The sequence below is a fragment of the Seriola lalandi genome, unplaced genomic scaffold (genome assembly GCF_002814215.2).
Source record: "Seriola lalandi dorsalis isolate HSWRI2012SDOR001 ecotype SW California unplaced genomic scaffold, Sedor1 jcf7180002054677, whole genome shotgun sequence".
Taxonomy (NCBI): domain Eukaryota; kingdom Metazoa; phylum Chordata; class Actinopteri; order Carangiformes; family Carangidae; genus Seriola; species Seriola lalandi.
The window spans coordinates 1,616,109-1,636,282 of NW_019525230.1; the positions used below are offsets into that span (position 1 = coordinate 1,616,109).

The 20,174-nt window shown below is 38.5% G+C and overlaps 1 protein-coding gene across 1 annotated transcript in view; it reads right to left on the reverse strand.

The window, feature by feature from the left end:
* The window catches only part of LOC111666515 (transferrin receptor protein 1-like), a 22,333-nt gene extending 5,232 nt beyond the window's left edge, over positions 1-17,101 (reverse strand). The window contains exons 1-10 of the mRNA XM_087178129.1: positions 16,941-17,101; positions 11,039-11,088; positions 10,404-10,641; positions 9,933-10,116; positions 9,537-9,762; positions 9,296-9,454; positions 4,898-5,008; positions 783-1,026; positions 315-498; positions 24-144 (exon numbers count right to left, since the gene is read on the reverse strand). Coding sequence (XP_087034255.1) covers positions 24-144; positions 315-498; positions 783-1,026; positions 4,898-5,008; positions 9,296-9,454; positions 9,537-9,762; positions 9,933-10,116; positions 10,404-10,641; positions 11,039-11,071 — 1,500 coding nt within the window. The 5' untranslated portion in view covers positions 11,072-11,088; positions 16,941-17,101. The remainder of the gene's footprint in view (positions 1-23; positions 145-314; positions 499-782; positions 1,027-4,897; positions 5,009-9,295; positions 9,455-9,536; positions 9,763-9,932; positions 10,117-10,403; positions 10,642-11,038; positions 11,089-16,940) is intronic.
* Positions 17,102-20,174: the final 3,073 nt, after the last annotated feature.

A 20,174-nucleotide genomic window follows, 5' to 3' on the forward strand; every position in this document is an offset into this window, starting at 1 on the left:
CCAGAAGCTGGGGGGTCCTGAACCTTAACAAAGTGCTCATCAGTCCAGGTGTTCATGCCGTACTCTTTAAACCTTTTGATCACCTTGATCGCCAGATCTTCATCTCCCAGAGAACCAGCCTGATGGCTGTTGCTGGTAAACTCACTATGATAAGAGGAAACAAAACATGACGGGAAAAGAAAAATGGAGGGAAGCAAACAGGATTCAATGAATACAATGTAACACAAATAAGAAATTTCACAGTAATAGTCATTTTATGAAGAAGTCAACCCTGCTTCACTGCAGAATTTACAGTGTGTGGGCTTTAGACTTACCTAAAGACAGGTTCAAATTTGGTTGCAGTGAGTTTTTCAGCCAAAAGCTCTTTGACATCGTCCCAGTCCATAAGAGGGGCAGCACCGGTCTCATGGAGAGTAGGTTGTTCAGTTGGGAGCATGCAGACTGCAGGGCTGGGAACCAAGTCTTTCTTTTGATGGACCAGGTAGCCAATTAAGTATCCTGAAAAAAGCAGTGGTTTCACATAAGGAACAACCAGAGACAGACAGGACCAAAGAAAAGCACAAATTGTTCCTTTATCATCAGGACACAGCCACATAAAGCTCTGTGTCATCAGCATAGGTGAGGAAAGACATACCGAGTCTCCTGATGACAACACCATATACAGATTCATATCAATACAGAAAAGTAGTGGTCCTAAGATTGATCCCTGTGGAACTCCACACATTATTTTAGAGTGATGTAATCTCAGTATAAACCAGCCTCTTCATTCAATGAACTCTTACCAATGATAAAGATGAGGAGGGTTGCAGCTGCCATGAAGCAGAGGTTCTTGGGGGTACATCCAAACTTTTGAGCCACATATGGTTTGTGGACTGGGTTGTGATTGAGATGGTCTCCCACTCCATTTCCCCCAATTTCTTCATCCATGTTGGATGACGGCATCATCTCCACCTCACGATTGTCATGGTCACCTACCATTTTCTGCATCAAGTTTAAATGTGTATGGTAATGTGGATCCCCGTTAAACTGTAAAAGCAGAAAAATCCAGGGATCAGGAGAAAATATGATTTTATAATTAACCTAAAAAATGTTTTTTTGTTGTTGATGGAACCTACATACTATAAATATTATTATAATATATATTATATTATATATTATAAATAATATTATTGCCATCTTTTAACACACGCAAAACACTGAACTATTGTATCTAGCTGTTTGTGACAAATAAAACTCTCACCCTCTCTTCAAACTGTGACAAAAGTGTCTGCTCCTTCCTGCTTTGTTGCTCTCTGCTCGCTTACTGAGATGATACAAGAAACAATAAAGTTGAAATGAGGGCACTGTGAGTGGTGGAAAGTACCTATGTACACTGTGTCATGCACTGTCAGCATAATTTTAAAAGTAGGCTACTTGAGATATTCTACTTAATGCCACTATGTCTTTACATTCCTGCGGGAACTATTTTACTGACCAAACTTATTTTATAGATTTTATGTTTTCTTATTTGGGGTTTGTTCTTAGGTAAGAACAGAATCTACACTCACTCAAGAGTGCTAACATGTTTGAGCAAAATAAGTGGTTATTGCATTTTCTTCAGTTCTACAGTTATATAATATTATATTATTTAAATTACAATAATATCTTTGTCATTTATACTATATTTTTTAAAAATAACTTTTTTTTTACAAAGTATTGTGGTCTTTTAAAACAAATGAACGCTACATTAACACTTAACTGATCGTTTGCAGCTCACTTCCTGCAGCAGTACCTCCACTTCGTTTTGGTATGGTATCTCTCTGTAATTTCTGTCTGTGTCTGCACACGAACTTTCGGTTTCATGCCCTTTTAAGGGCATTTTTTGGCATTTACCTATGCTGATTAGGGCCAACTGGCACATACTTTCAATTACGAGGAGACTGGCATTCATCAATCTAAGAACACAGGTGCGCACAATTCTGCGGCTTAAGAACACATTCATGAATTTGACGTAGAGTTTTCTTGTTTTCTTAGGAAGTTTCTTAAGAACAACTTAAGAAAGAATTTAAGAAAATACTTAAGAAGATATTGGTGAATGAGGCCCGTTTTCTGTAAATCCATAAAATGTACTTCATGCAATAGCTGTGAAAATAGTGGCTCTTGGAAAGGAAGGGAAGCAGGACAATTCAGTTTGGTGATCAGTGTGCTGGCACTGATTTGTTTTTCCAGTGAAGTTGTCTGGGACCATTTCTCCTTTTTCTTGTTTGAAAAAACATATGTAATGTTTCAACCTAGCTCTTCAGGGGAAAAGGGAAGCAACATAAAACAGATGTTTTTTTTCTTTAATAAGTAAGATGCTTGGCAAATTTGTAAAAAAAAAAAAAAAAAAAAAAAAAAAAAAAAAAAAAAAAAAAAAAAAAAAAAAAAAAAGAAATGAGATAAACTAAAAAGGGAAAAATGGTTGATGCTAATGGTGCTGTTTAAAAAAAAGCAACAAATATAATCAAAACAGGACTCTCCAAAAACAAGCATTACAAGTGTCTCTAAAATAAACCCAAAATGAAAATAAAACATACCAAACTACACTGTCTCAAATAAAACCAAGAAACATTGACAACATTTTAATTGTGACAGAGTAGTTCCCAAACAAAGAAGATTTCTGCTTGTGTGATCAGTTTTTAAATCTATGCCCTGCCCACGTAGTTTAACAAGTATGTAGGTGTACAGTGTTCAAAACATAAAACATATCAAAATCAAACAACAACGGGGCGTCGTGTGGCGTAGTGGTCTAAGCAGGTGCCCCATGTGTAGAGGCTTCAGTCCTCGCTGCAGTTGGCCCCGGCTCGAGTCCCGCATCGGACGGCCTTTGCTGCTATCATTCCCCCTCTCTCTGCCTCCCCATTTCCTGTCTCTCTCCACTATACTGTCAAATAAAGGCACAAAAACCCAAAAAAATATACTGAAAAAAAAAAAATTGCATTTAGTTGATTGCAAAGCCGGACTGGGTGCGGCTCCAATCATGATGCATGGCTCGGGCAGGAAGTGGAAATGAGGTTGGGCAACATGTCCAGCAGCTTGAGCCGATTTTGAATATGGGACCACGCTTCCTGCTTAATAGTTACACAAAAAGCATGAAAGGTTAAGCACAGGGATGACGTGAGCTGTGGCCATAACAAGAAGTCACAGTGATTTCTTGTCACAGAGGGCGGAGGGTTGATTGCCCTTTACTTAACAGACAAACACACAATTCCTATGCCAGCATCTTAAAATGGAGACAATATTGATAATTTGGTTATTGTATCACCCAATGTTATGCTCATACAGACAGGGTTGACAAATCAACAACCCCTGTGATTGGGCATTTGTGGTGGGCAGGAGCAAAGCAGTCGCCACTGGTGGTAAATTATTAGTAAATCTTTGTAAACAGGTGGTTCTTTTTATTTTTTGATGCTAGGTTTTGCAATCTCATTTATTTACCATCACTTTTAATTATTGATCATTTTGTCAAAACAGTAGTAAGGTTGTTTGACTGTCCCTATAATTGCTCTTTTGGGTTTCTTCAGTAATGATATGTTTATACCTGGTTCCAGGCAGTAAACGTGTATTTTGTGCAAACCAGTCATTGGGTGGTCTGAGCTCAGGTTCTAATAATTTCCCACAGTATAATTTTCCCACATTTTGTATCACTTTCTGTCATTGCTTTGAAATTTCAAGTCACATGAAAGAGGAGCTGATGCAGCTTAGAAAACGTCTTTAAATCCATTGTTTTTTAGAACATGCATGATCGTACCCACGACTACACTTATAGAGCTACTGTATATCTCCTGCTGGACAAAACGGTGGACATGATGGGAATTTGTTCTATCTTCTCTTGGAAACAGCCGTCTCACTGTTGAGGATTTACAGTTCTGAAAGTTCAACAACATTTTTTACAGCAAGTCGTTGTTGTAGTTTCATGCAACCTCAGGCCAAGAATGTAAAGTCACTATAGCAACCGCAGTCAGAGTGGATTGGAGTAGTCTCTTTTATCTGTGTAATCACTACTTGACACTCTGATGTGGTCTGTCTGGTTGAATTGTTATCTCTGGGGCAAATGTGTTGGAGGTGAACAGCACAGCAAGCCAACAGATTTCCTCAGTATCTGTAGCTGCATTCATGTCACTGTAACAATACTCCAACTGTGCGAAAGCAGTGGAGGAAATGCTTTCTCAGAAAAAATGGTAGAGGTGGAGGTGGTTCTGGACTTTCACAATGTCTAGGGTTTTCTTTTCTAAGAAACGACATGCACAGCACACACAACACCTCAGTTCCTGCTCATATGAAAACATCATCTTTTGTGAATAAATATAATTTATATATTATATATTTTGGTAGGAGGAACTTCAGATGAGTTCGTGACATCCTTGTAAGTTGTGTAGTATCTACCAGAGATGGGAGTTTCAACTTAAGTCTCAAGTCCAAGCAAATTTGAGAAGTGAGTTTTAGTTTGACACGAATATGTGAGCTACACATTGTATCTGTTGCAACTCAGCAAAGTGACAGTGTGTGTATAACCTTAGTGTGTGTGTTACTGAGCAGACAGGCTTCTCCAGTAGGTTTCCCCAGATGTAGATGTGTGTTAGAGTTGTGTTAGCTTTCATAGCCTGAGTTCAAGACAGCAGCCCCTCTGTCCTGATGTTGTTACTGTTGGCAGCCAGACAGACAGCCAGATAGACAGACACACAGAGTGTGTATGTCAAGAAACACTTGACTGTCCATCATTTGTTTGACACATATATGTGAGTGAAACATTTAAAACTGACCATGTGCTCTGTGTTTGACATTTCAAAAGCTCTTAATCTCCAGTTCTAGGATTACACTGTGAACAATTTGGGGCATAAACATTTTTTTATGCAAAGATGTGAAGTAAATGTCTAACCGGGTCGTCTCTGTAGCATGGACATTGTCTGCAAGCTCCAGGCTTCAGACCTGCAGAGATTCTCCCTCCTGTGCTGTTGTTGGTGGTTTGCAGGTGGACGGGCACATCACACTGCAACAAAACACACTCGTCTTAGAATAACTATTCACAAGTAGGCCTACAGTAAACGCAACATCTGTCATTGAAGAAACTGATTCATTGACAGTTCCTCACATCAGGGCTCATTCACCAATACTTTGAGTATTTTCTTCAATTCTTTCTTAAATTGTTCTTAAGAAAGTCCTTAAGAAAAATCTACGTCAGATTCATGAACGTATTCTTAAACCGCAGAATTGTGCGCACCTGTGTTCTTAGATTGATGAATGCCAGTCTCCTCGTAATTGAAAGTGTGTGCCAGTTGGCCCCATTAGCGTAGGTAAACGCCCAAATATGGCCTTTTAAAGACATGAGACTGAAGGGTCGTGTTTTTTTTTTTTGTTTTTTTTTTTAAATATTAACGACAAAAATATTATTGTAATTTAAGTAATATATTATCTATAATAATTATGTAATTATAAAACTGTAGAACAGAAGAAAACGCAATAACCAGTTATTTTGCTCAATAATGTCAGCACTCAAATGGTGAATGTCAGAATCTGCGTAAAAAGAGCGTAAGTGGGTTTTAAGAAGAAATTTCTTCTTAAGAATGGTTGGTGAATGAGGCCCATTATGAGCCCATTCAACCCATGGAGTCCATGAAGGCCAGATTCACCTTGCAGGGGGCACCAGGACAAAAATGAGCAACGTGGCCCCTATTAACCTCTGTTCCTGACACACTCTGTGCAGTGTGGACAGGTTTTCAGGGTTGGAATATTATTTGTCGTCGGATTTGCTGGTAGCCCCAATACAAATATGACTTTAGCAATTTGAATTTTGTAATCACAAAATTGAATTAGTGTAGGTATTAAAATGCTGATTTGGCGATGCTTTGTTTTAAATGAGCTGCAAATACCACAAACTAGTATGTTGCCATAATCTGTGTGAAATTATGTCACATATCTTGTTGTACTTACAGAAACACAGTGTAACTGTTGACTATCATCATCACTGAGCCTCTACCGAGCTTCAGCAGACGGACAGCCACCCTGACACTATCCTGTAAGACGCCTTAATAAAGAACTTATTTCTCCCCTATATGATGTTGAGCTGTTTAGACCCAGAGGAAGCAAAGCCCCCAATCATGATGCACCATCCGCTAACTTCAGATGCATTTTTTTCCCTATTATTTATTTACGTGAGTGCAGCTGCCATGACACTACGCTCCATGATTTTCATGGGATAGACTAAGTGATACCTTTAATCATTGGAGCTCAAATCACCCACTGCTAGTGAGATAATAGATTTCAGTGGGAGATCTTAAAATTAAATAAAAACATATGGTTTACTTTGTCTCCATCATCTGGTCAAACACTGTCACAGCAACCATTTTCTTCATTGTCTTGTGCCTCTCAAGGTGCTCTGCACTGTTGGCATCACTGTTGAACTATAAGGAATATCGACTCTTTACACATCTAGCAGCTTGAGCAGAAATTAGGCTGTTTTGTTGTGGGAGGTCAGAATGGTTTTAACAGTTAGTTAAAAAAAGTGCATGGATAAATGTAAGATAATTATATGAGAACTAATAATCAAGCCACGGCTCAATAGTTGTGATGTGATGATTTATTGCAGCAAAAAGAACAAAAAAAAAAACAAAGCTAAGCAAACTTGTATCAAGTTTGAAGGGAAAAATGCTCAGTTATTTTAACAATATCGGAACGCATTATTTATAAATGTCAGAATTTCGAATCCCCTCAAATAAATAAAGAGAAATTGTACAGACCAATTGCTTTGTCTGCGTCCCCATAGGAAAGATTGACAATTTAGTTAATATTTTTCCTTATGGTTGGCAAGTTGCCAATATTAGAAATGTAACCTCACTATAGCCCAGCAGACCAGATGAATCACTCAAACTATGAATGGCTAACAAATGATTTTTAAATGGCTACTGAACTTAAACATGTTTTTCTAAGAGGCATAGCATCAGGTGGTTCCCATAATAAAACATTTGAAAACAATGAATGACATTCTGACCACAGTTAGAGTGGCTAAAGAAAAGAAACGTTCAGTGTAATTTTTAAATCCATTTACACTGAGTTTTCCTTTCATTGTCACAATTTCATCTTTTCTGTAACTATCTAAAATGTGTTGTAGCATAACAGGCATTTACACCAGTAACTTTAGATCCTAGCAGAAAACAGTGAAGAAAAAAAAAATAAAAAAAAGTACAGAAATGTCAAAACAAGCCAAATATACATCCTCCAAAAGTCCTTAAAGTGCTGTATGTAGAAACTTAGTTCTATAATACAGTCACAAAACAAAAAGGCACCAGGAAATCTCTTAACAAGAATGAATGAACACATCAAAATAGAAGGTAGAATGTACTTTCACACTGACCAAATCACTAAAAAACCAACAGATATTGCAGAGTGGTCTTTTTTCTGGAAGTACTGAACGACCACTGTAACCAGTGGTCCCAACATGTTTGTATCATGATTTCTTTTAAGCTGGAGACCTTCCATATCAGTTCCATACTCAACCAAAAGAAAAGGAAAAGATTTGAATTAAATGAGACCCAAAAAAACTCACTAAAGAAACAGAACAGATTGAAGACACGCAGTTTACAGATGGGAAATGTTTTCACATGAGCTGATGTTAAAACTTATCACTATCTGAGATCTGTGAGCAGAAGCTGTAGGCTGCAATCTGTCTGAGAGGAAACTACAGGTATATTAGCATGGAAACATCATAGAAGGGCTCTAAAGATGCAGGCAACGTGTGTGTATTGTGTAGCAATGAACTGTATATATACAAACATTATGGGAAACACTGTTCCCGATAATAAAAACATCCACCCCTACAGTGAAATATGGAGGGCACTGCCTCCGATACAGACACACAGTGGTAGGCAAAAACTACCTTCTTCTTTTTTCCCCATTATGGAAGACACTGCTTCCGATAATGTTGTCAGGATGAGAAGTGTACATGTAGCAGAGAGCCAGTACTGAGGAGACATCCAGAGATGTTCAGGAAATATTGTCAAGTGTGATATTTGATCTGGCCTTGCTTAAAAAGTCCAATCCAGTGTCAGTTATGTAGAAAGAAAATTTGACCTCAGAGTTGAGTGGTGCTGTGTGCAGCACTGGCCGTCGGTCAACATGTACACTTCTTTTAGCAGATGCTGCTTTTGTCATTTCGACAGTATAACTGTCATAATTATGGAAGGCACTGCTCCCGATAATTATACTTTTTTTTTTATAAAAGGCGATAAAAAAAACTATTTATAGTGAACCCTGCCACTGATAAATAAATAACACAATAAATAGATGTACGGTTTGTTGTTTCAGTGCCACATGGTTGGAGACCCTCTCCCTTGGGTTTCTGAAAGGCAGACTTCCTCTCATGTCAGGAGGTGGATGATTCAGATAATTAACAACTTGAGATTGTTTTTTGTTTTTTTTGAGTTGTTGCATGTACATAGGACTTTTCTTTAAAGATTAATGCAGCTTAAGTGTTGGACAGTGCCAGTAACAACAGCTGATTGTCTCAAATCTACTTCTAGGTGTGTTCTGTGCTGTGTTATTGTAAATTAATCTTCAGTCCTTTTCAGCAACTTCTGAATCTTTGACAAAGAGTTCAGTATCAGATTTCAGCACAGTATGAAATTATAGCTACCAACACAAACCAGCTCAGGTTTCTACATGAGGCTACAGCAGCAGTGTAAATACCAGCAGTTCTTAATTGTAATTATTATGGTAAACAAATGGACATCATTAGCTTATTACATTGTACTGCCCTTTTCTGTTTAATTAACCTCTGAGCTGGCAAACACAGTCATTCCTGTGTGACCTGATACTGTGCTGAAAAAGCGTCACTTTCACTGTTTCCTTTTCATGCAAAGAGTAACACCAATTAAAGTAGTACCACCACATAACACGGGCATTTAAAGGTAGTTGTTTCTAGCACCAGAGTATTCAAGATTGTGGTATTTAAGTACCACATGTAAAAATTAAAGAATTTCTCTTTTCAAAGTGGGGAAAAAAAAGAAAAGAAAAAAGAATGACCTATTAAACTTTTTTGTTAAGGCGAAAGGCTTAAGCACATTTGATCACTGTTTGGCTTAAAGGAAATATTGGTATCCATTTAGAAACAGCCCAGATCTTATCACTTCCTAAATCAGGTCATTTTAAAACTAACTGTGACTGAACTGTAACAGCCTACTGGTTTTCACACTGCCAGTTGAGATAAGAGGACCAAACCATAACAAGGGAGGCTGTCTCTTATACACATCTAGACTGAGGGGAAAAAGAAGAATAATGTTTATAATAATAAGTTATATTTCTTACTAAAACCACCCACCTTCTCAGCAAAACTGATCCTACCAGCTCTGACCAGCACAACCCTGCCATTCAGGTTGATGTTCCTGCCCTGCAGAAACGTTAAGTCGCTTTCCTGCCCATAGTGTGCATACACAACGGCACCCTGGGCAAAAAAAAAAAAGGAATTAAGGCATTTTCTCTATTTAATAAAAAAAAAAATCTTCTTAATTTTGCTTGTAGATTACCGTTACTGTTCCATTAGCACTGTAGGACAGGAATCCATTTGGGCGCTCCTCTTTCCCGTCCTTGAAAACAACTCTGTTGGAGCCAGAAGCTGGGGGGTCCTGAACCTTAACAAAGTGCTCATCAGTCCAGGTGTTCATGCCGTACTCTTTAAACCTTTTGATCACCTTGATCGCCAGATCTTCATCTCCCAGAGAACCAGCCTGATGGCTGTTGCTGGTAAACTCACTATGATAAGAGGAAACAAAACATGACGGGAAAAGAAAAATGGAGGGAAGCAAACAGGATTCAATGAATACAATGTAACACAAATAAGAAATTTCACAGTAATAGTCATTTTATGAAGAAGTCAACCCTGCTTCACTGCAGAATTTACAGTGTGTGGGCTTTAGACTTACCTAAAGACAGGTTCAAATTTGGTTGCAGTGAGTTTTTCAGCCAAAAGCTCTTTGACATCGTCCCAGTCCATAAGAGGGGCAGCACCGGTCTCATGGAGAACAGGTTGTTCAATTGGAAGCATGGAGACTGCAGGGCTGGGAACCAAGTCTTTCTTTCGATGGACCAGGTAGCCAATTAAGTATCCTGAAAAAAGCAGTGGTTTCACATAAGGAACAACCAGAGACAGATAGGACCAAAGAAAAGCACAAATTGTTCCTTTATCATCAGGACACAGCCACATAAAGCTCTGTGTCATCAGCATAGGTGAGGAAAGACATACCGAGTCTCCTGATGACAACACCATATACAGATTCATATCAATACAGAAAAAATAGTGGTCCTAAGATTGATCCCTGTGGAACTCCACATGTTATTTTAGAGTGATGTAATCTCAATATAACGCAGCCTCTTCATTCAATGACCCCTCTTACCAATGATAAAGATGAGGAGGGTTGCAGCTGCCATGAAGCAGAGGTTCTTGGGTGTACGTCCAAGCTTTTGAGCCACATATGGTTTGCGGACTGGGTTGTGATTGAGATGGTCTCCCACTCCATTTCCCCCAACTTCTTCATCCATGTCAGACGACAGCTTCATCTCCACTTGGCTATTGTCACCTTCCATGTTCTGTGTCAAGTTGAACCGTGTGTAGGAGTGTGGCTCCCCATTAAACTGTAATGGCAGAAAAATGTAGGGATGAGGATACATTTGGTTTCAATATTAACCAAACAATATATGTTTTTTGTTGTTGGAACCCATGACTGCAGGACATAAGCTTGACTCAAAGAGCAGTGAGATTTGAAACTGTTTTAGTACAATTTGGATTAGCTTTAGATTACAGTAAAAATTGTAATATGGATGTGAATGCCTAACAAAAGTTCATCCTTATAATGTTCCAACATTAGCAACAAATTTGAGAAGAAAAGTAGTTGTTCCCAAGATAAAAAGAAGAACATTCAATTATGGAACATGGCTTTTTATAATAACAGTTGTTTTAGAGGTGGTAACAATAACATCCTATGAGGAAATGTTTTCGGATTTAGATTATAATAAAAGTTGGAATACTCACAATTTTTGATATGGTTGACCTTGCTTGGTCCATTGCTGCTTCACAGATTGCTGAAAAGGAGAAGCAAAGAAAGACTTGTAACACTGTAGAACTGATGGCTATAAACTAAAGACTTTTAAACAGCCAAATCTACAAAGAATATTCACAGTATTCACACTTTAATGGGTAGACTTTTAAAGGATTTATTTCTGTGCAGTGTGTACACATTGTATAACTGTTTCATTTGTTGGAATAATGGGGTGTCCAAAGAACACGTCCCACCTCTTGTCCAAACATGCATGGGGTTTCCTTTGCTGCTAACTAGAAAGGCAGCACTGTTTCTAGGCACAAAAGACCAGTGTCCTGCACAGGTCAACACAGACTCACTGCCTCCATGTGAACTCCATCACCAGAAGAATACAATAACAGCATAACTAGCTTCCCACAAGCTTCAGTTCAAACAATAAGCCAATCAAAGCAAAGTTTCAATTTAACAGAAGAACAAGAGCTGAAATGCAAGTCTTCTGTATATTTTCTTAGACACTGTAATGCACAACTTGTGGAATAAGAGCCATGCATGTGATAGTCCTCAGGAGAGAGGCCTGTGTAGGCCTCTTTAGGTGCTATCTATGGAAGGTCAGATGGGGAGGTGTGTGTGTGTGTGTGTGTGTATATATATATATATATATATATATATATATATGACAAAGCAAATGTTTGATAATATCTAATCAGAGCCACTTTGCTTTCATATATGATGCTTTTCTGCACAGATCTTGTGCACCTCTTTATTAGAAGGATCATTGTTTCTATTACAAATGCACATCAGTACAGAATTTCCAACCACTCACTGATATTTGACACTTGGACACCGATGCTGCAGAGTCAACCCATTGCCTTCAACTGCTATTTTTGCATGCTGGCATTTGAGTAACCACTGAAAATTTTGTGAATCCAACTCAGATTTAAACCTAACAGGTGACATAGGTAAGTAATTTCAGTATGAAACACAGAATTAAGTGCAGTAGTAGACAGACAGTATGTGGTCAAGAAGTCTAGGGGGTCCCTAACCCTCTCTAACAACAAAGACATTTTAAAAAATGGCTGAACTTTTTTGCAGAGAGGTTATGCAAGTGCATACTGCACAACAAATGATATTTCCAAACTGTTGCCTGCAGCAATCCTGTTCACCCAAATGAGGCCTATTCATTCAAAGTTCTTCAAATTACTATATCTTATGGCAGTGAAATACAGAAAAAAAAATTCTCCATTAAGAGCTAGCAGTATGTCACACAGCCACTAACTTCTTAAGGAATAAACAAAGAATTTAACTGAGCCTAAACCCAGTTCTAACAAGTTGACAGGATGATTTGATAGCGAGCACTCATGACATCTCCTACCCTGTCTGACCTTCAGAAAAGAACAAAACAGACAAAAACCTCTTAAATAAGCAATGTTTTATCAATCCCAGAAGAAGGTTAATCCCGGAGCTTTTAAGATTCTGAGAGGTATATGGCTTCACAAGTTAAACCTGTTAAACTTTGAACTGAATAAGTCACTGACAACACTGCTTTGCTGACAGTAGGCCCAAACCCCACATTTCAAAACATGATACAAATATAGCTCACAACTTTATTTGTATACAATTTGTTCGATGTATTCTCTAGGTAAAGCTAAAACTGAAAAGAGACACAAAACCTCTCAAAGCTTGCCTGCAGTTACTATGTGTGCTGTGCAGTTAAAACAGGAAAGAAAAATTCTGAATGACCCCTACAGGGTAATTTACTAGCTCCATTGGAAGGGGATCCCAAACTGGACATTGCGTGAGGAGAGCAGTATGGGCAAATGCCAAGGAGACACAAACCCTCAGGCAGACAGACAGGCCTGCCCTAATTTGCAGCGCCAAAGTATGGCCTTGATGAACTCCCAACAGCATGCTGGATACAACAGAGAAAAAGCCTGAACTTTCACTCCAAATGTTATTCGATAAAGCAAAGGAGGGTGCAGACACAGTGGAACCTGGCCATTCGACATAGCTTGGAAAACACATTGGCTATCCTAGGCATTATGAAGTAAGCTAACTTTAGAACATGGCTTGGCCTCAGACAGCCCCAGGTCCGCCATGACATCTACAACCTTGATAGGTGATACAACCTCAATAAAACAGCACTGCATTAGCTCTGAAGGTCAGAAACTCAGATAACTACTTTATGGAATGACAAACATTAGCAGCCTAAAATTTTCTTATTCATAGTCTGCTTTGCAACACAACCTGAGTCTAATATGGACTTTAAAAAGTGGTATCAGGACAGGATTAGCTGCTCTGTAAAGCTAATTGCTCTAAGTTGGGCAGAGCTATGTCTATAATCTTACATACCAAACATACCAGACCGAATACTAATACCAGAGCTAATACTTTAATCTGATTAGCTACTCTTTTAGTTGAGAAACCTATGGATATTAGCAATATAAAACACAACGCAAATCAAGAATACATATGTACACCTTCACACAATACATATACATATATATATACACACAACACACACAAACAACTTTAGAACTGCACCAACAACCTGACTAAAAAGTGATAGCATGTGCTTTATGTCTGTGATGAGGTCCATCTGCTTCTATCAGTCTCTGAACCAATAGTAAGAGTTATGGCTTGTATCTCCATTGAATAATTTCTAAACGTGTGTGCAGCAGAGATAATAAGAGCAAACTTGAGTCACACCCTTCTGGGAACATCACAAACAGGCATGGCCTGTTAGACAGCCAAGCTAAAAGAGGGCAGGACAGCATGGTCCCCACTGAGTTCATCGGCACACTATGCACTTGTAGTGAAGTCCATAAAAATGAAAGATGTGGAACAGCCTGCCACTCTCACCTGTTAATGGGATTTTTTTTGCCCAACAATAATATAGACCAAATTACATGAACACCTAAGAGAGCCAAAGAATATAGCCATGTAGGACACTGTAAATAGCAGCTATTAAGCATGATTTAAGTTGAACCTTCAGGACTGCATAGCCCTTCAGACAGACTGAATACCACTAGCTTCCTCATAAGGTTCTTCGTAACTGAGGAAATCCCTTTGAAAAAAATCATTGCTTCATAAATAGTTACTGAAGCTGTGGCAATAAGATCATTACAACACCACTATTGTGAACTCAGTTGAGGTTCACAGAGGGGGGCAAAGAAGTTGGAGGCGAAAACTCTATTCTCTTATAAAATAACTGAATCAGTTACACCTATTTACTACATTATTGAATTAATCCAACAAGGAAAGTGTGAATATGCACCGTTATAGGATGTTGTGCATTTTAAAATGCAGACATTTACAAAATATATTTTCACTCAAACAACTTAAGTTATGCCTTCACAGTATTACGACATAATTATTACTAGCTAGTGCAACCTTAAATACATATGCCGTAGGTATAACAACATAATAGCTATCATTATGGTGTTAAAGACCTAGCCTCTCTGTCTAAAAGGGCTCCATCATCAGCAAATGGCCAGGCTGTTAATACACCTGCACTTTACAGCAGTTGTTTGTGTTTTTGTGTATATTTAGCTATTGTTGTAAAAGAGACTGCTTAACAACGCTTCAAATCACACAGAGTAATCTGCTACCACATCTCATAAAATTGTATGATGTCATTTTATTGGGTCAAAAGGCATGACTTCTTCCAACAACACTCATGTTGACTACTTACTGAAAACTATTTCTTCTTCCTGTTACAGTAAAAGCCTTGAAGATAAGCTATGCCTGTGATATTTCCCTGAAGTCAAAAACCCAAATACCATACTGTGAAAACCCTGTCGGACTACCAGTTGAACTTTAACTGGAAACATGCACAGCATCAGGAAATAAAACCCCTCAAGGGCACAAGGGTACTGTTTTAAATATTTTTGAGCAGTATATGCACCCATGTAGTTTAATCATTTGAGAAACTAGACATTGCACAACTGCACAAAAACAAACTAATCTCTAATACATGGTATGACATACACTCCAGGTTTAAATATTAGTGGCTTATAATCAGTCTTCTCAGCAGCACTGAACCCAAAAATAATTATCTACACTGTATACCATTACATTATGTAGATCATAGGCAACATCATAACCTGCAGCTGACAGGCAAAGTCTTAAGCGGTTAAACCTTGCATCACACATGCTAGTGTGGCGGCATTGCACCAAAATAAGACAATTAACTGTATCACTAATCAGCCCGTCTACGTTGAAACTTCAAATAAATTCACACACAAATAGTTGAAAAATTATTACATAACTTGATACAGTTAAAGATAATAATCATGAACAAATATAAATATTTTCTTCTTTATTTGGAGTTTAATTTTAAATGTTTTCCTCTGACCAAAATCCCCAGTAATCAGGACCACTAGCAAAAATAATAAATTTATACAGATCTCGTGCTTTGTCCTTGTCGGAGAGAGGACCACAAAAGATGATAAGAGATTAAGAAACAAGGGAAGATTGCTGAGAGAAGAGTGAGTTGTGGGTGAGAAAAAGACAACAATGATAAGAAGAGCAGGGGAGGAGAAGGGAAGGGGAGATGAAAATGTTAGGTGTGGGAGACAAAAAGATGGTGAGAAAAAGGAAACACTGGGGTGGGGGGCAGGAGAGGAGAAGCGGAGAAGGGTCAGGGGTGACTTGGAGTCATTGTGCAGTGGCAAATCATGTGAGAGTCACACTGGGCTCCAAAGCTCCAAGTAGCTCATGGGAAAAAGAGCCAGAAGTAGAACAGTGAGGCAGGCAAATCCAAATGTATTAAGCCAGCACAAGGTTTCTTAAAACAGTAGCACATTCTGCATTGCAGACATGAGTGGTAACACAGGATGCTGTTGTAGTCTATGCAGGAGAGAATGAGCTCTTGTCAGCTTTACAATGATATTTTTTCTACTATGACACAGGTTCTGGAGGTCACATAGTGGGTGCCACCCTTATGCCCAAGGGCCCCACCAGGTGGCACCACAAGGTCCATGTCTTTAAGGTTCACAGGAATCAGGTGAGATTAATTCAAATTTGTATTCAAATGATCAATAAGACTACAGTTACCATTAAAATCCCCTCTTAATACTGCTATGAATAAGAACGTTTTACTATATGTGACCTAAAATGCAATTAATACAATAAATAATCTTTCAGGACGAAGAAAGGCTGCAGTCAACGGTTAAGACTTGTCAACTTCACCTGCTGCTAGTCTTAACAGTGTGTTGAATCCGTGTGTGATCATCAACCAAATGTTAACCAAATACTATATGTTAATATAACGTCTCTGTGAGCAAGTCGCCTCTCAGCGGCACATTAATGTGGAGAAACAGGTTAGACTGTTTAAAACCCGTCAGGAACGAAGGGTAGAGCGGTGTACATTGTTGTTTAGATACCGTTAGCTTATCTCTGCGGCAGTCTATTGCTGTCTGTCAAGGTCAGGGTAGTATAATGTCTACCTACTGACACCGTTACCCCTGGGGGGACGCAGGACTTGACGAACGTGACAGCAGGCTTTCCTCATTATGGCGCCCTTGTTGCATTGGCAACGTGACGGCCAACATTGCTGTGAATATTGACTCATCTCTCCAGTACAAGGAAGCAGAGGGACAACGTGCCGCTGCTCCAAGTACTTCTTCCTTTGACATGCTAGCATAGGACAACGTTAGCATTTCATAAACGAGGATAAGCTAAAATAAAAGGTGATTTAAAAAAGGGGTCAATTAAAATATGCAAAATTATCGCCATTTATTAACACGCTCTCCAAAGAAAAACGAGGGCTCGTGTGCCTCCACCGAGCAGAGTTTGAATTGGAGTAAACGTTAATGCAAGTCAATAAGATTTAGCACTCGTGCAGCACAGCTTTAACCGTTGTACCTAACTGTTTGTTACGGATAAAACTCTCACCTTCTGTACAACACTGCTCAAACTGACCGAGGTCTTCTGTGACAGCCGCTGACACGAGAGTCCACTCCTTGATACTTCCTTACTATCTACTCTCTCTCTCTCAACCGGTGACGGTGCCCTTGACCATGCTGCTTCCAGTTATACCGAGCCTTCACTGTGCGTAATGTGGACGTCACTTCCCTCGCGCCAAATTAACCATGGCATCGCGAGATTTTGCCCGCTCTTCCGGTTTAATGTGAAAGTAGACTACTTTGGACTACAAGTGCTTTTACACACTGTGTATATGCGGTTGTTTCTCACCACGTATGTTTAAACTAAACTAAACTATTAATGAAAAAAAGTAACAGAAAAAAAGAGTATTTGTAGTTAATTATTAATTCGAGAGGATGACATACTAAAGCAGCAAATCTTTAGATAATAGTACTGCCTTCTATGAGATAAAAACACAAACCATAAAGTTGAAATAAGGAAACTGTCAGTGGTGGAGAGTACCTATTTTTCTCAAGCACTGCATAAGTGCAATTTTTAGGTACTTTTTACTTTACATTTTGTTCCATTCCACTTTGTTCTACTCAATACCTCTACATCACTACATCTGCAGGGGGCAATTGTCCTTTGGCCAGATTTATTTGACTGCTTTACTTATTTTATAGACTTTGATCCATTACATACCAACCCATTACCCATTAAGGCGTGAGCAAAAATAATCCCATTATATAAAAAATAAAACTATGACATAGCCATCTGGCCTCTGCTTTACTTTTAATACTTTGATGACATTTTTCTGTCAACACTTTGTAGCACATACTTAAACTGAAATGAAATCTTGAATGAAAGACTTATAGTGATATTTGTAAAATGTTGTAATGTCTTCTTTATTTAAGTAAATGATCTACCGCTGGTTACTTAGACACACTAAATGTGCATTAGTAATAAGGCAGACATGAATATTGTATCCATAATGAGAGTTAAATAATGAGTAAAAATATTGAGATATTTTTGCATTTTATTTTGCATATCATCAGAGAAACTTTTGAAATTCCCACTCAAATATTATAACCATAGTAGTTTGGGAAGAAGGCTGCATGGGGCTCTCAGCGCTGGGTTACCTTGAATGACCCCCTCTGTATCACAGACAAACTGGCAACTCTCATCTGCTGCTCACCTTGAAATAAGAACAAACAATACCAGTGTGCCCAGGACGGTTAACTTTCAGACCCCACCAATCCACAAAATAACATTTACATCACGCAGCAGCTGTGAAAATATCAGGTCTTGGAAAGGAAAGGAAGTGTGGGCCTATTTAGGTTGGTCATCAGTGTGCTGACTAAGTCTGACACTGATTTTCTTTTTCCAGTTATGTTGTCTGGGACTATTTCTGTTCCTTTTCCTTGTTCGACACACATGTGAAATAGCTGCTAATATCCAGAAGTAATATGGTAATCTATTATACAATTTAAGCTTAAAGTGCAAGTTTTGGAAACACTCAGACAGGGTTGACAAATCAACAACCCCTGTGATTGGGCATTTGTGGTGGGCAGGAGCAAAGCAGTCGCCACTGGTGGTAAATTATTAGTAAATCTTTGTAAACAGGTGGTTCTTTTTATTTTTTGATGCTAGGTTTTGCAATCCCATTTATTTACCATCACTTTTAATTATTGATCATTTAGTCAAAACAGTAGTAAGGTTGTTTGACTGTCCCTATAATTGCTCTTTTGGGTTTCTTCAGTAATGATATGTTTATACCTGGTTCCAGGCAGTAAACGTGTATTTTGTGCAAACCAGTCATTGGGTGGTCTGAGCTCAGGTTCTAATAATTTCCCACAGTATAATTTTCCCACATTTTGTATCACTTTCTGTCATTGCTTTGAAATTTCAAGTCACATGAAAGAGGAGCTGATGCAGCTTAGAAAACGTCTTTAAATCCATTGTTTTTTAGAACATGCATGATCGTACCCACGACTACACTTATAGAGCTACTGTATATCTCCTGCTGGACAAAACGGTGGACATGATGGGAATTTGTTCTATCTTCTCTTGGAAACAGCCGTCTCACTGTTGAGGATTTACAGTTCTGAAAGTTCAACAACATTTTTTACAGAAAGTCGTTGTTGTAGTTTCATACAACCTCAGGCCAAGAATGTAAAGTCACTATAGCGACTGCAGTCAGAGTGGATTGGAGTAGTCTCTTTTGTCTGTGTAATCACTACTTGACACTCTGATGTGGTCTGTCTGGAGCTAGACCTGTCAAGCAGCATAATGTACTAATGCCCTGACCTGTGTTGTTTGGTTGAATTGTTATCTCTGGGGTGTTGGAGGTGCACAGCAAGCCAACAGATTTCCACAGTATCTGTAGCTGCATTCATGTCACTGTAACAATACTCCAACTGTGCGAAAGCAGTGGAGGAAATGTTTTCTCAGAAAAAATGGTAGAGGTGGAGGTGGTTCTGGACTTTCACTGGAAATGTCTGTTTTTTTTTTTAATTTTCTGAGAAAGACATGTACAGTATCCACACAGATTCAGAACTAAACCACTGAACGGGTGAGAAAACACCTACTGCAACACTTCAGTTCTTCTCTCACACACAACAAAAACTAACTCTTTTTTTAAATAATTATATATCATTTAGTATACATTTTTGACTTGATCATTAAACTGATGGGTTTAGTCCATAGCATAAGCACAAGATATGTTTTTTTTTATATTTTAATTGTAACTGTTAACCCGATGGATATACTTACAACCCTAACTCCACAGAATTTGGTTAACTAGGTGGTTTAAGTTTTCAGTTGTGAGTGAAGGTTTTTAGCTCGACTTGCTACCGGTGTTCGAGGTCTCCAGAGGATAGATCCTAATGACTTTGATGATCCCAGGACTTATGACCAAACAAAAGCAAAAGCAAAACTAATGACATGCGTTTCTCTACTCAATCTACTTTGGGTTAAAAGCGAATTAAATGTCTTCACGCTAACAGGTTAAACTCACATGAAGGACATGGTAAATATTAACTTTCTCAACATCAGTATGTTAGCCTTATTGTTTGTGTGTTAGCAGGTGCCTAAGTGCAGCTGCAAAGAGCTTCTAGCACAATTGTGTAATCTTGTTCACTCTTACACAGTCATCATTTACCACAAATTACTACACAGACACAAGGAAGTTAAACAGTTTAATAGCGAGGATGTTATATGTATTCTTTTCACAGGATTGGAGCTCACGACTGTATGAGAGAGAAA